This window comes from Gavia stellata, chromosome 24 (assembly GCF_030936135.1).
Source record: "Gavia stellata isolate bGavSte3 chromosome 24, bGavSte3.hap2, whole genome shotgun sequence".
Taxonomy (NCBI): domain Eukaryota; kingdom Metazoa; phylum Chordata; class Aves; order Gaviiformes; family Gaviidae; genus Gavia; species Gavia stellata.
Window position 1 is genome coordinate 9,834,497 of NC_082617.1, and position 12,037 is coordinate 9,846,533.

The 12,037-nt window shown below is 48.5% G+C and overlaps 1 protein-coding gene across 2 annotated transcripts in view; it reads left to right on the forward strand.

The window, feature by feature from the left end:
• COL5A1 (collagen type V alpha 1 chain) overlaps positions 1 to 12,037 on the forward strand; it is a 160,616-nt gene that overhangs the window by 62,674 nt on the left and 85,905 nt on the right. For both annotated transcript variants that reach the window (XM_059828941.1, XM_059828942.1), the window contains exon 5: positions 10,291 to 10,422. In XM_059828941.1, coding sequence (XP_059684924.1) covers positions 10,291 to 10,422 — 132 coding nt within the window. The remainder of the gene's footprint in view (positions 1 to 10,290; positions 10,423 to 12,037) is intronic.

A 12,037-nucleotide genomic window follows, 5' to 3' on the forward strand; every position in this document is an offset into this window, starting at 1 on the left:
TCAGCTGGCTTCAAGCTGGCCTGGGTCAGCCCTTCAGAGGAGGGGTTCAAGGCTGGTGGAGAGCACTGGTGGCCTCCAAAGGGCTGGGTGGGACAGGGAGCCTGCCCTTGCCTGCAGGTTGCTTTGTGGTAAGATCAGTGCCTCTGGTGCAGGCTCCTGAGGCTGTGCTGGCCGGGTCAGGGTCTGTCCCTGCGGACGTGGCGTGCAGTCAGTGCTCCAGCGGGAAATGCGTGCTCTGCTCCAGAGGTGACGGTCAGGCGCTCTGTAAACACCCGGCGATAGCTGTGTTTGACGTGTCCCAGCTTTCGCAGGAAGAGGCCGGGGATAAGGATTAAGCCCTGGCTTCAGGAAAGCTGCTGGGGATATGTCAGGCGTTAGCAGGGTGCCTGCCCCATGCCAGAAGTGGAAACTAAGTCATTAGGAAGTCAGTCTCTTTCAAAAGTACCCAAATTTGGATGCTTCCCTCCTCTCAGTGGAGGAGCTCATTTAAGTTAACAGTGCTTGACGTCTGCACCTATAGATGTCACACTTAAAATATACATGCTTATATGTGCAAAACACGTATGTGCGCACTGCAGCTGCAAAGCAGAGCTTAGAGAAGCGTGCAAAGGGGCTGAGGAGGAAAGCGTCCCTGTCACTCCTGTGCCACATGATGTGGAAGTACTCTGGAAAAGTATCATGTTCCTGGGTAATAACTAAAGACTATTAATATGTCTGTAATGCTAACGCTAATACTAATGCTAATATGTCTGTACATAGTGAGAGATTTAGGGTATGCAACCTTAAATCTGGTATTTCTGAGATTTTTGGAACCCTTGCAGCCTAAATTTTTTTTTAAATTGTGTATGTGTGTGCACAGGCAGCTTGATTTTAAAATAAAAGTTGCAAAAGCTGCTTCAGCCATGTGGTCTCACATTGACATCTATAAAGTTTATCAGCAAGCATGGGACGCGCATGTATGGGCACCTGCGTGCATGTATACATATGTGTACATATAGGAAACATCTATTATGGGTAACCTAACATGCAGCTGCTACTTCAGAGAGAAAATATTTGCTTCAATGTGATGAAATTTGAACTAGAAGTCATGCAGTTTAATAAAAACGTGTGGTTTAGATTCCTTGTTCTTCACATATGTTTCTAATCTGCTGGGGGGGTTCAGACCATCTGCCCAGAACACACAATTTAAAAAAAAAAAAGTTTAAAAATGCTCATTTTGTAAGGTCAGTCTTTATATTTGCAATAGGAAAATGAAATTTGAGAGTAATGTCCTCTCTTTATTGGGGTGGAGAGAGGTGGGACTGTCAGTGGTTTATTCTTTTCTTTCTTTTTTTTGCCTTTAAAGACCTGAACTGTGCGCTATTATTTTTCCCCTCTTTGCAAAATAGCTGCAGCAACCTCCCATATTATTTTTGCCTATGATATCACAGTGCTTGGCCAGGGCTGTAGAGAAGGAGGGAATATAAAGCAGCCTTTTGTCACACCAGTCTACACGGCCCCTCTCCCTGTCCGTCCGTCCTTCCAGGCTGGGGCCGCAGAGTAGGGGCAGCCGTTCAGTCGCATCCCACTTTCCCTGTCCATAACTGATTGCTTCATACGCGAAAATCCTAGCAGATAGATTGTGGCTTGTTTAACAGACATAAATATATAAAAATAGCCAGCGGAGCTGAGTGTCTGAGCATGATGGTTGTTGATTTAAGGATATCTGTCTCTTTGGGTGTTTTTTAGCAGGTCTTTGTATTTGCTTTATTTTTTAAGGCATCTTGGCTGCCTTTTCCTTTCCTGCAGTCCCTACCGCTTGGCTGCTGCTTTGCCCTGGGCGTCCCTTCCCGTCCCATCGAAAGAGTTACGGTGTTTGTCCTCGCTCGGAAGAGGAGGAATGTGGACAAATCGACAGCGGAGCGCTGGCCCCGGGGATGGCAGCGGTTTTAGGAGGGACCTGGGTTAGCAGGGAGCTTGAAGTGGAAGAGAAAATCAGAGCTTGCAAATATTCTGTTCCAAAGGACTGCAGTGTGTGACAGTGATGCTACCATGTTTGTAGCGACTGATGTAAGGCCGCCTGCACAGGGCTGTAAGGCGTGAGGATAAACAGAAGCCGAGGAGTCATTTCTCCCCTGGGTGGGTCCTTGCTCCCTTGTGCAATTAGCTGCAATGGTTATTAAAAGTCCTTGTCCGCTTTGCAGCACAGTCTATGGAGCACGCAGCTGATGTCTGGTGGTTTGCAGCACCAGACATGAGTCAAGGGAAAGCTGGACGCGTCCCCTGGTACGTGCGTGGGACGGACTCTGCCTCCTGCTCTGCGCTGCCTGACCTGGGATGCTCCTGTGGGAGCCTCTCAGCCGGCGTTGTAAGGACAAGAGATTTAAACCACAGTCCAGTTCCTGCTGTGTTGGCCATGCCTACCTTCAGATTTTTTTGGTTTTTTTTAGCTTAAATTTTCCTACTTGCTGGAGAAAATCCCCCTTGCTACCAGCAGCCGTGCCTCTGGTGCAGCCCGGCTCTGCAGGTCCTGCCCCGGCTGGAGAAGAGCTGCGTGGGGCCGACCTGCTGAGGGATGCTGCGCTGTCCCCGTGATGCCTTTTCCAGCTCTGAAACAAAAATCCGGGAGAAACCCATTGCTATGATAGCCTTGCAGTAAATACTTTGTAGATTTGATGCTTTCTGTGCTTCTGCCAATGCCACCTGGTTTCCAAGCTGCCTCTTTCTTAAGGATTGTTTTTCTCTCTGCCCTGTGTCTCCTGAGTTCCTGGATCTTAATTAAATGACAGGTTGCTAATTTGCCTTATCTGGGTTTTTCCACCCATTTGGTAAATTTTTGAGCAAAAACTGTCCTCCAAGGTCTAAGCATTGCCTTTTACCTAGGAAAGACACATCGCCCACTGGAAGCAATGCTCATTTATGGCTCATGGTGGGAACTGCAGGGTAACAAACAGCGATGGGCATGTAATACTTTGTCCGAGCACTGCGGCCGCGTCAGTCAGTCGGGGTCAAGGTTGAGTAAGGTGAAGTACAATTGCCTCAAAGCATAAAGCAGCCTCAGGGCTTTTTGGGATCTTTAAACTGGTGATTAGATGGCTCTTCTGAAAGGATGGAGGTTTCAATTAGGCAAAGTGCCTGGGGATGAATCGCTGTTGGCAGGGAAGGGAACGGGAGCCGGTGCAGGGAGGATGGGACCGTGTGGTCCGGGTGGCCAGTCTGGAGTTCAGCTTGGGCTCTTGCCCCATTGTTAAACATCCATTTGAGCTTGGTCAGGTTTTTTCATCCTGTCCCTTTTCTGTTCTCTTCAGGGCATTGCCAGTCCCTACACGAGAAGCTCTCAGGGCAGGATGTGATTAAGTGGACAGGGGTAGCAGAGGGCTGAGGAAGGGGTGACTGTAGAGATGTTATATGGGACTGGAGAGAGCAAAGGGGCTCTGGGCTGCCAGGATTTGGTGAGAATTCTGGGGAAAGTGGCAGGAAGAAGAAGTCGGCAATGATTAATGGGTTTGACAAACTCAGCTGTTTGGAAAGGCAAGAAAATCTTTCACCCATTGAGGATAGGAAACTGGAATGTTGGACGGGTCCGTCCATCGCCTGTAAAGTGCTGTTGTGTAAATAATCCATACTGCTGAGGAATACTGCGTATATTGTCTTTGGGAATTAGCTCTGTGTTGTCACTTAAACAAAAAATGACTTTGGTATAAGCTCTGCTTTGCATTTGCTCCGGCAAGCGCAGAGGGTGCTCAGCGTTGTGGCTGTGGCCGCTGCTGGGGGAATGCTTACATTAGGGTAGGGCGTTATTTACATTGCGGGGTTATCGGAGCTGGGGCTGGGGGGGGAAGTAGCTGCCTGGAAATGAACCTTGTATTAGTGTCTCCTGCTCTGCTAATGACTCGAGTCCTTGACTGGTATTTGGGTATTGGCAGAGCGACAGCTTCTTCAGGAGAGCTTTCCAGAATTAGCAAAGCCATCTGGCTTTTGTTCTTCTCTTAGAGAATCGCTTGTCCTTCCCTTCCAGTAAGGAGTCTTTGCTAAACTGCTCATAATTTGTATTGCGATACTACGCTGACAGACCTACAGCGCGCTGCAGTCTCTGCAAACACATACGAAATACAGCCCCTTGCTCTAAAAAGCCTCTTTTCTAAGAAACAGCCACGGAGCGGCTGACCTGTGGATCTGGCAGTTACGACTGGAGGAAGCATGACGTGGCATTGCCCGATGGTGTTTCCATCCATCGGAGCGGGGCTGGATGTTGAGGATGGCTCGGAGCGGAGGGTAGCAGGGCTTGGGGAAGAGGCATAGAAGAGGGGACTGCGCTTCCCTGTCTGGCTCCTTCAAAGCCAGCGGCCAGGGCTGATGGCGAGTTAATGGATCCTCGCATGATAGGAAATTGGGTTCCTCCCTGGGATTATAAAATATAAAGGTTGAAGATTACTGGGAAGGTTAATTACCTTTGAGCTAAAGGGCTTATTTTCTTCTTGTTTCTGTGGTCAGGGAAAGAAGCGTGCGCGTTGTCCAAATAATTACTGTAGTTTGTGTTCTGTAAGTTTAATATCAGCAATGCTAATGGCTTAGCTTTGGGGTGGGGACGCAGGACGAGGCTGACGTGTCGTGAGCGCAGGGTTTCTTAGGGTACCTCCTTTCCCAGATGGAGATACAGTGAGAAAGAGAAACTATTATCAGTCCTTAAGAGAGGTTCTGGTGAAACTTCTACCCTTTTTCTGTTTAATTAAACCTGTTTTTTCTAACGAGGGCTGGGAAAAGGCTCCTATCTGAGTGCCAAAAGCCAGAGGGAGTCATTCTTGCAGTAACTGGAGCCCAGGAGGGGAAATAGCAGAGGTCTTGCAGCAAAGCTGCCCCGTCTGTTCCTGCAGCCCCTCTGCGCAGGATGGGGAAGCAAACATCCGGGTTGGATTTATCCAAACCACCAAGTATTTCTTTGTAGCTGACTCATGACTGCGTGTGAGTCAAGCCTTTTATTTCTTTTTGAGCCAGACCTTCAACTATTGCCTTCCCATTTTGTAGTGCAAAATTTTTGGAAGCCCAAAGGATGCCTTTTAAGTGCCACTTGCTCCATCTGGTGAGCTCACTCCTGTCCGTGGCTGGCCAGCGAGAGGGGTTCAGGACACAGGTACAGGGGCCGGTGGGGGTGATGAGGCTTCGTCTGACCCTGTTGCTGCAGTTTGGCTTCTCTTCTGGAGCAGCTGTGTTTAAACGAGGGAAGCTGGGATGATGCCAGTAAAACAAAGGATGCACCGATGCTCTGAGCGATTATCGTACCTCTGACTTGGAGTCTCACTGCACTGGCAGAGCCGGGGGCATGGTGAGCTCTGGGTGACCCCTTGCTTCCCTTCTTCACTGACTTCTCCGATACCACTCTTACTCCAACCTCTGCAGACAAGGAGCCGCTCGGAGCCCTGGAGCAGGGCAGCCACTGTGTCTTTAGCAGACAGCCTCCATCCATAGGCAAGTGCTGATGACAGGTTTTATCAAGTGGAACATCTGAGGGTTGGCAGGCTGTCTTCAAGACAGGGATTAGGTTTTTTGGAAGCTCGCTGGTGGATCTCTAAGCTTACACTTCATCACAGAGCTGCATTGAACCTCTGCCACTATTAAGCCACCCCACCAGGTTTGCATTTATGGAACCAGTGAGTTTGTCGTAATAAAACTTAGCAACATCTCAGTTGCTTCCAATAATTTAAGATTTTTTTGGTGCGTGTGTTACATTTGTACATCCTGGTCCTGTGGTTATCTAATTTAAATGTAGGAGTTCAAAAAGGCACATCAATCGGTATTTATTCTTATGGACGTTGAGAGTCTCTAAGACTTCTGGGGTAATGCAGTAAAACAACAATCCGGTTAATTATCGGTGCGTTGCAGTGACAGCCCCGAAGCATCCCGGTATTTATGGAGCTGCTGCCAATGCCAGATGAAGTCACTCCGATTATCCTCGCCAGCTGTTTGTTTTGTTGAACCACAGCGATTTCTCCAAGTTACTGAAGTTGATGTCATTGGAAGCGATGTGACATTTTTGCACACATATAGAATAAGTGTTAAAAAATGCTCCAGAAGAGCTTTTCCAGTCTTGTCTGGGAGCTGGCTGGGGAGTTGAATTCAACTGGCTTGATGGAACTTAATCCGTAAAGCAAATGAGTCATCAGGCGTAAATGGCTTTACCATAAATGTCAGACAGATTCTTACTGGTCCTGACAGTTAGCACTTACATCTGTTTGGTGGAGCAAATAAAAGCCTCACAATTCACAATCATTTTCATAAATGTGCTGTCCTGCCTCTTCCTCTTCACGGGGAGCTCTAGGAATAAAGGTCAAAATGTGATTTATTCCCCTTTTTAAGAACTAGCCCTTCTGATGGATGAAATATTGGTTATTTGCAGGTAAAAATTGACCTTTTTTTTTTCTGCGCTTCAAATTTTTTGTCAAACCAGGAAAGCACAACTGGGCCTTGCCCTCTGCATGCTAAGAACCACCCCAGTTGCTGGAGCACTTTTTTGAGCCCTGTGTGCCCAGATGGGCCCAACTTGTTCACACGCCGAAAGAGGACTTTACCCACCGTGGGTGGCTGGGGCCGGAGGACACCGTGCTGGTGACCTCTCCTTGGAAGCCACGCCAGTGCGTTACGGACTTGCTCCCTGACTTAGATACTTCTTTACTTAAAAATAAGTCTTAAAAACCTAAATGACTTGGCTGGTAAAGTCTTTAAACCGCTCTCTTAGTGTAATTGTAAGTTCTCACTCTTACAAAGGCTTTATGGAAAATCCGTAGCTGTTGCATGGGGCGGGAATTAATGGTATCTTCGTTATCGCTGCTCTTGCTGAAAAAAGCAGATGCTGACATAGGAAGGAGAGAGGCTTGGCTGTTTTGTGTAACCATAACAGTGAAACAAATAGACACTTGAGTGAGGGAAGGGAGCAGAGCTGGCTGCTGCCTTTGTCAGCCCGCGCCGGGGCTGGGGGCAGCTATCTCTTGGTGAAATTTATTAGCGGCAACACACTTGAGAGGACACAAAAGGCTTGCGAACCTCCCAGCACGGCTTGCTCTATTTAAAGTTGGCTTTTTAAATCAAAGAAATGGGGCTCTTGACAGCAGAGCTTTGTGCATCTCTTGTGAAGTTCAGATAGTAGGGCTTTTTATTACAGGCTAAATTAGCCTATTTTATTGTTTTGCACTGAGGGATGAGGTCAGTTGACTGGGAATCTTGCTAACAAGGTTTTACTCCTGTCTGCTTTTTACAAGTGTTAACACGGGGTACCCACCGGTGCCGTGCACTTGCTGTTAATGAAACAAAGATGAATGGTCTAGCAACCCCATGAGCTCGCCTTCTTCCCCCACTACTGAGCTGCTCAACCCATGTCAGTGTACTTGAGCTCAGATGCTCCCTGGGGCTCTCATTCCTCCAAAATCGGGTGCGTTGGTTTTCCTTCTGATTTTTGCATGCTTGAATGCTGCTGCTGGAACAATAAGAAAAGGATGAACTTTGCTGGGCAGGGTGATTGATTGGGTTTGAAAAGGAAATGGGAAAATAGCAGGCATGTTGAACGATGCTCATGAAGCGTGGTGAGCTCTGAAGGAGCTGTCTGATGCGGCTCACGCTTTTTCCTGGCACCCTTCGTGTCCCAAATTTATTCAGTTACGCTCTGATTTTCTCAGGTTCTCGACCCAGAACTAGCAGGAAGCTTCCCTTGTTCGTACTCCCCCGCTCACTCAGCAGCAACCGCCGAGCCAGCGCTGTCCTTCGGTGGGTTGAGTGAGGTTGGGGTTTGTGCCGTGGCCCCAAGACTTGAGCCTGTGGCTCCTGGGACTTGCAGGTGATGTCTTTCCATGTACTCAAAGGCGCTGCCAGTGCCTTGAGCCATCAGACCCAGAGGATGCTCAGCTCCTGTTGTGCTGCAGAGAGGCGGGGTGGGATCGAGCAGGGGTTTCTCCCTGTGCGCAGCTCAGGAGCTGCCATCAGCTGAGACTAAAAGCAAGCTCAGCTTTAGCAAATTCTCTTCTGCTTAACCTTTTGCACTGTATTTAGCCAACATGCCTTTCTTTGCTTTATCTATTCCTCGAGGAAACACAGTTACAGTCTTGGTCACTTATAGGATGCAGACTATCAGCTCTCCTTGAGGTGTAAATCCAACCTTATCAGGAAGAAAAAGCTTTCAGCCTTCCTTCCTTGCCTCTTGGAGACAAGTACCAAGTCTGCTTTTGTGGCTGTTTTATTTCAGCTTATCCCAGCAGTGCCGGACACTCCCCATAACCCTATGGAAACTGGGGAGCTTTAACCACCTACGTGAGAGAAGGGCATAAATGGCTTAACTCAGGTGTCAGTGAGGGGCAGGGAGGGTTGAGGTCCTGTGTGCAGAGATAGCAGCTGGAAGGATCTTCACATCACCAATGTGAAGCAAATTGCCTTGGCCAGGTTGGGCATCCCCCACTGGAGGGAGCCCCAAAGGGGCAGCCTGTTTTGTTGCTTTGGATGTTATAGGGTGTGAGTAATCCCAGAGCACCCCCAAGTTCCTTCAAGTCTCTGCTCAGGGCTGGGCAATGTCCTTTTGGTCACACCATGGCCGAGTTCCCCGTGCAGGTCACGTTGTCAGGTGGTGGCCAGAGGTGGCTGGAAATGGGAAGTGTTCTACAAGACAAAAACTTGGCGTTTTCTGTTTTCCCAAGGCCGCATCCCCATTTTTTGGTGGTTATGTTGCGGGGGAAAAAAAAGCCACAATATTAATGCCAGAACTGCTTTATGGAATAATAAAAAAAGGGAAAGCGAAGGAAAGACTATTTCTCTGTCTTAAAATAGTATTTGAAAACCACTTTGCAGACGTTTCTATTAATTTTGTAAAGGTTATTCACAGGAAACAAGGACTAATAAGCTTAAATCAATGCTCAATTCCAGTGTAACTTGCGTAGCATCTGAGAGGTGCCCAGACATTACAGTGAGCTGCCGCAGAGATGGATGTTATAACCTGGAAATTGAGGAGGGAAACCCCAGGCAGCTGTAAGCTGCCCCTCAGAGCCGGGCAGGATGCAGCCAGGTCCGCATGGTCCTTGCAACCTTTGTTCCCGGTGGATCTCTGCCAAAAATGTGAACAGCACTTTTTTTGGTGGTCGATGGTATGTTTTCATGGCACGGTGGCTGAGCTCCCCGTGGACCCAGCGGCACCCGCGGCCGGACCGTGTGTGGCTTTCGTGTACAAAGGCAGATTTGGCCCATAATTTCAAAAATATCCTTTGGTTTTCCGTGGGGCTGTTTGCCAGTCTGGCCAGGCTCCATTTGGAGCTTCTGGTTCCTATTATGTGCCCAAGTCATCCTCCCAGTTTTGCTGTAATTGTCCTTTTTCCCTGATGCCTTACCCATGTTTTTCTATTATTAAATAAGATTTTCTTTTCCCTTAATTAAAATAGCAGTTCTAATAACCCAAGTAGTAAAGTCTTGTCTTATGTAACCGTCTACTGAATAAACTGGGTTTTGGCATTATGGTTAAGCAGCGCAGTGGTTCCTTAGGAAACTGAAGAGCGGTTTCTGCTCTGACCTTTGGGCTGTGGCTGTGTTGTGCTTCATTCGCTATATAGCGAGTGGTCTGTTAAGCAGCCTCTGTGCCTGATGAGTTTGCTCTGCACCTGGTTTTCAATAAGCCACTGCAAACCCCCTCCCTCTTTTCTCTTTTCCTGATCATCGGATGCATTTCTAATCTTTTTCTATGTCTGCCACACTGTTGTGGGTGGAAGATCGAGGTGAGGCAAGATGTAGAAAAGGGGGGGTGATGTCTTTTTTGAGACCAACTGATGGGATGGGAGAAGCAGAGAAGTTTTGAGGCCAATAAACAGCTTTTTGGACTGGGCAGAGCAACTCCGGGGCCCTGCGGAGCTGCACGGGAACAGGCAGGAAAGGAGGTTTATTTATTGTCTACAGGACACTGCTGACTTGGGGTGCGTAGAGCCCTTTTATTTTTGCTGCACCTGCCTTGCCCGGGGCTGTCAGCGCTGTTGTATTGTAGGCGTGGGGCTGACCTTTCCGCAGATGCGGTTATCTTTTTGGGAAGGTGTGTTTGGCACCGGGTGTGAAGCACGGTGGCTTCACACCTCCTGGAGCAGCCCGAGATAAGCGGCTGCTTGACCCGGCCCTGGACACACAGGGGTTTTCCCTGGCTCACCTCGGGTGATGTGCCCGTGTCAGGGAGGTGGCCCTGCCAAGTGTTTTGGTTTTCATTTCTTGGTGGTGTTTATCCCCTTGACCGCACTCTCGGGCTGGTGGCTCCACGTGCACCATCCATCTCCCTAACGCTCTGTCTGTCCTTCCCCGCAGGGCGACATCCAGCAGCTCCTGATCGTGGCGGACCCCCGAGCAGCCTACGATTACTGCGAACACTACAGCCCCGACTGCGACACCGCCATCCCCGACTCCCCCCAGTCCCAGGACCCCAACCAGGATGAATATGTAAGTCTCTCGCAGGGTTTGGGGATGCTTTTGGGGCAGCAGTATCCAGCTCCGTGTTGTGGTTGCAAACGCACTCGGCTTTTTCCTCCTGTTCAGCTTCCCTGCAACTCATCTGTAAGGGCAGAGACAGCTTAGTTTTGGGGTTTGCAGGTTCTGGTCTTGGCTCGTGCCCTTGGGAGTTTCCCCTCCTTTCTCCCCTCCTCCCGTTTCCAGAGGCTGAAATGAATATTTGCTTGGAGCTCAAAAACTTGCAGGAGAGACAACCTGAGCCAAGTGTGAAATACTGACCTTCCCTGGCATGTCAAATCCTGTCCAAAGCAGGGACCTGTTTCTAAATTTCAAATTGAAAAATTGCTGCTTAATCTTTTTACAATATTCTTTGAAACAACAGGTGTTAAAGGAGGAGGAAACAGTTTTGCCCATGTATTTGACATTTGAATTTCATTTTGGCAGAAATGCTCCCAGCTCATCTGTTTAAGCTGCTGTGCTCAATACTTTAGCCGTAGATCTTTTCTTTAAAACAGGAAAAAAAGACTGATACAGGATACCTTTTTGTTTCTGCTGCTCAATTAGAAATGGCAGGGTGTGGCTGACTTCCAGAAGGGTATCACCTGAATTTTACACATTTTTAAGAGGTCTCAGGCTCAGCTCACAGCAATTAAAGTGTCTGGCATCCTCAGCTGCTTCTCAGCATCTTGGCTGCTCTCTTGGTCTGATTTGCCGGTCCACACACTCTCTTGCTTTCAGCTGGTCTCAGATCTGCGGGCTCCTGCCGAATCCCCACGAAGTTGTAATGCCGTCAGCCCGCTCCGGCTTAGCTTTGGGATTGAATTAAAAACCTGCGCCTAGCAGGGCTTTGGGGAGCAGAGCGATGCTCGCGGGCAAGGCACAGCCGCCCAGCCCCGGGGAAGTGCCGTAACCGCTCCGCCAGCACTTCTGGAGAAACAATAAATAAGTAAGATAAAATAGACTTTGGTATAGTCAAAATATGTGGTAGTAGGAAAATAAAACTCTTCTTTTGGAGCCAGCGGTTCAACAAGGGCTGGCTTGTCTTAGGGCTGTGTTGCTCCATGTAAGAATAACTCTTCCACGTGCCGGCGTCTGCTGCCAGTGAGGGCAATGGACTGGCGAAGAAATTTGCCGTGCCCGGCTGTAAGCAAATGTTTTGTATTTCATTTTGAAGAATGACTGACGCCTTGTGGAAAACGCTGAAAATATTTTGTTTTCGAAGCCCTTCTGCCTGCGGGTGGATGGGAAGTCGCACGGATGCTGTTAGTGCAGTTGGATGAGGGAAAATAGTATCCCGGTTTCTCAGAGCAGCTGTGTGATTCAAGTGTTTTCTTCCCCCCTCTGACTATCTCAGATTTGTGACCTGGGAGGTCTGAAGAATCTGTGGTTTGAAAAAAAAAATGTTGTTTTCTTTTTTATTGTGTTATTGTGGGTGACTGAATTGTTGCGGGGTAGGTCCATCCTCTCTGATAAGGGCAAATGTGCCACAGGACCGAGAGATTATTGGGAGTCTCCTCAAAGCACAGCCATTGCCACAGCAGCCCAAAGCCAGGCTCTTGGTGAAGGTTTCACAGAAGCTGATGAACAAGAGGAGGGGAAGGATTTC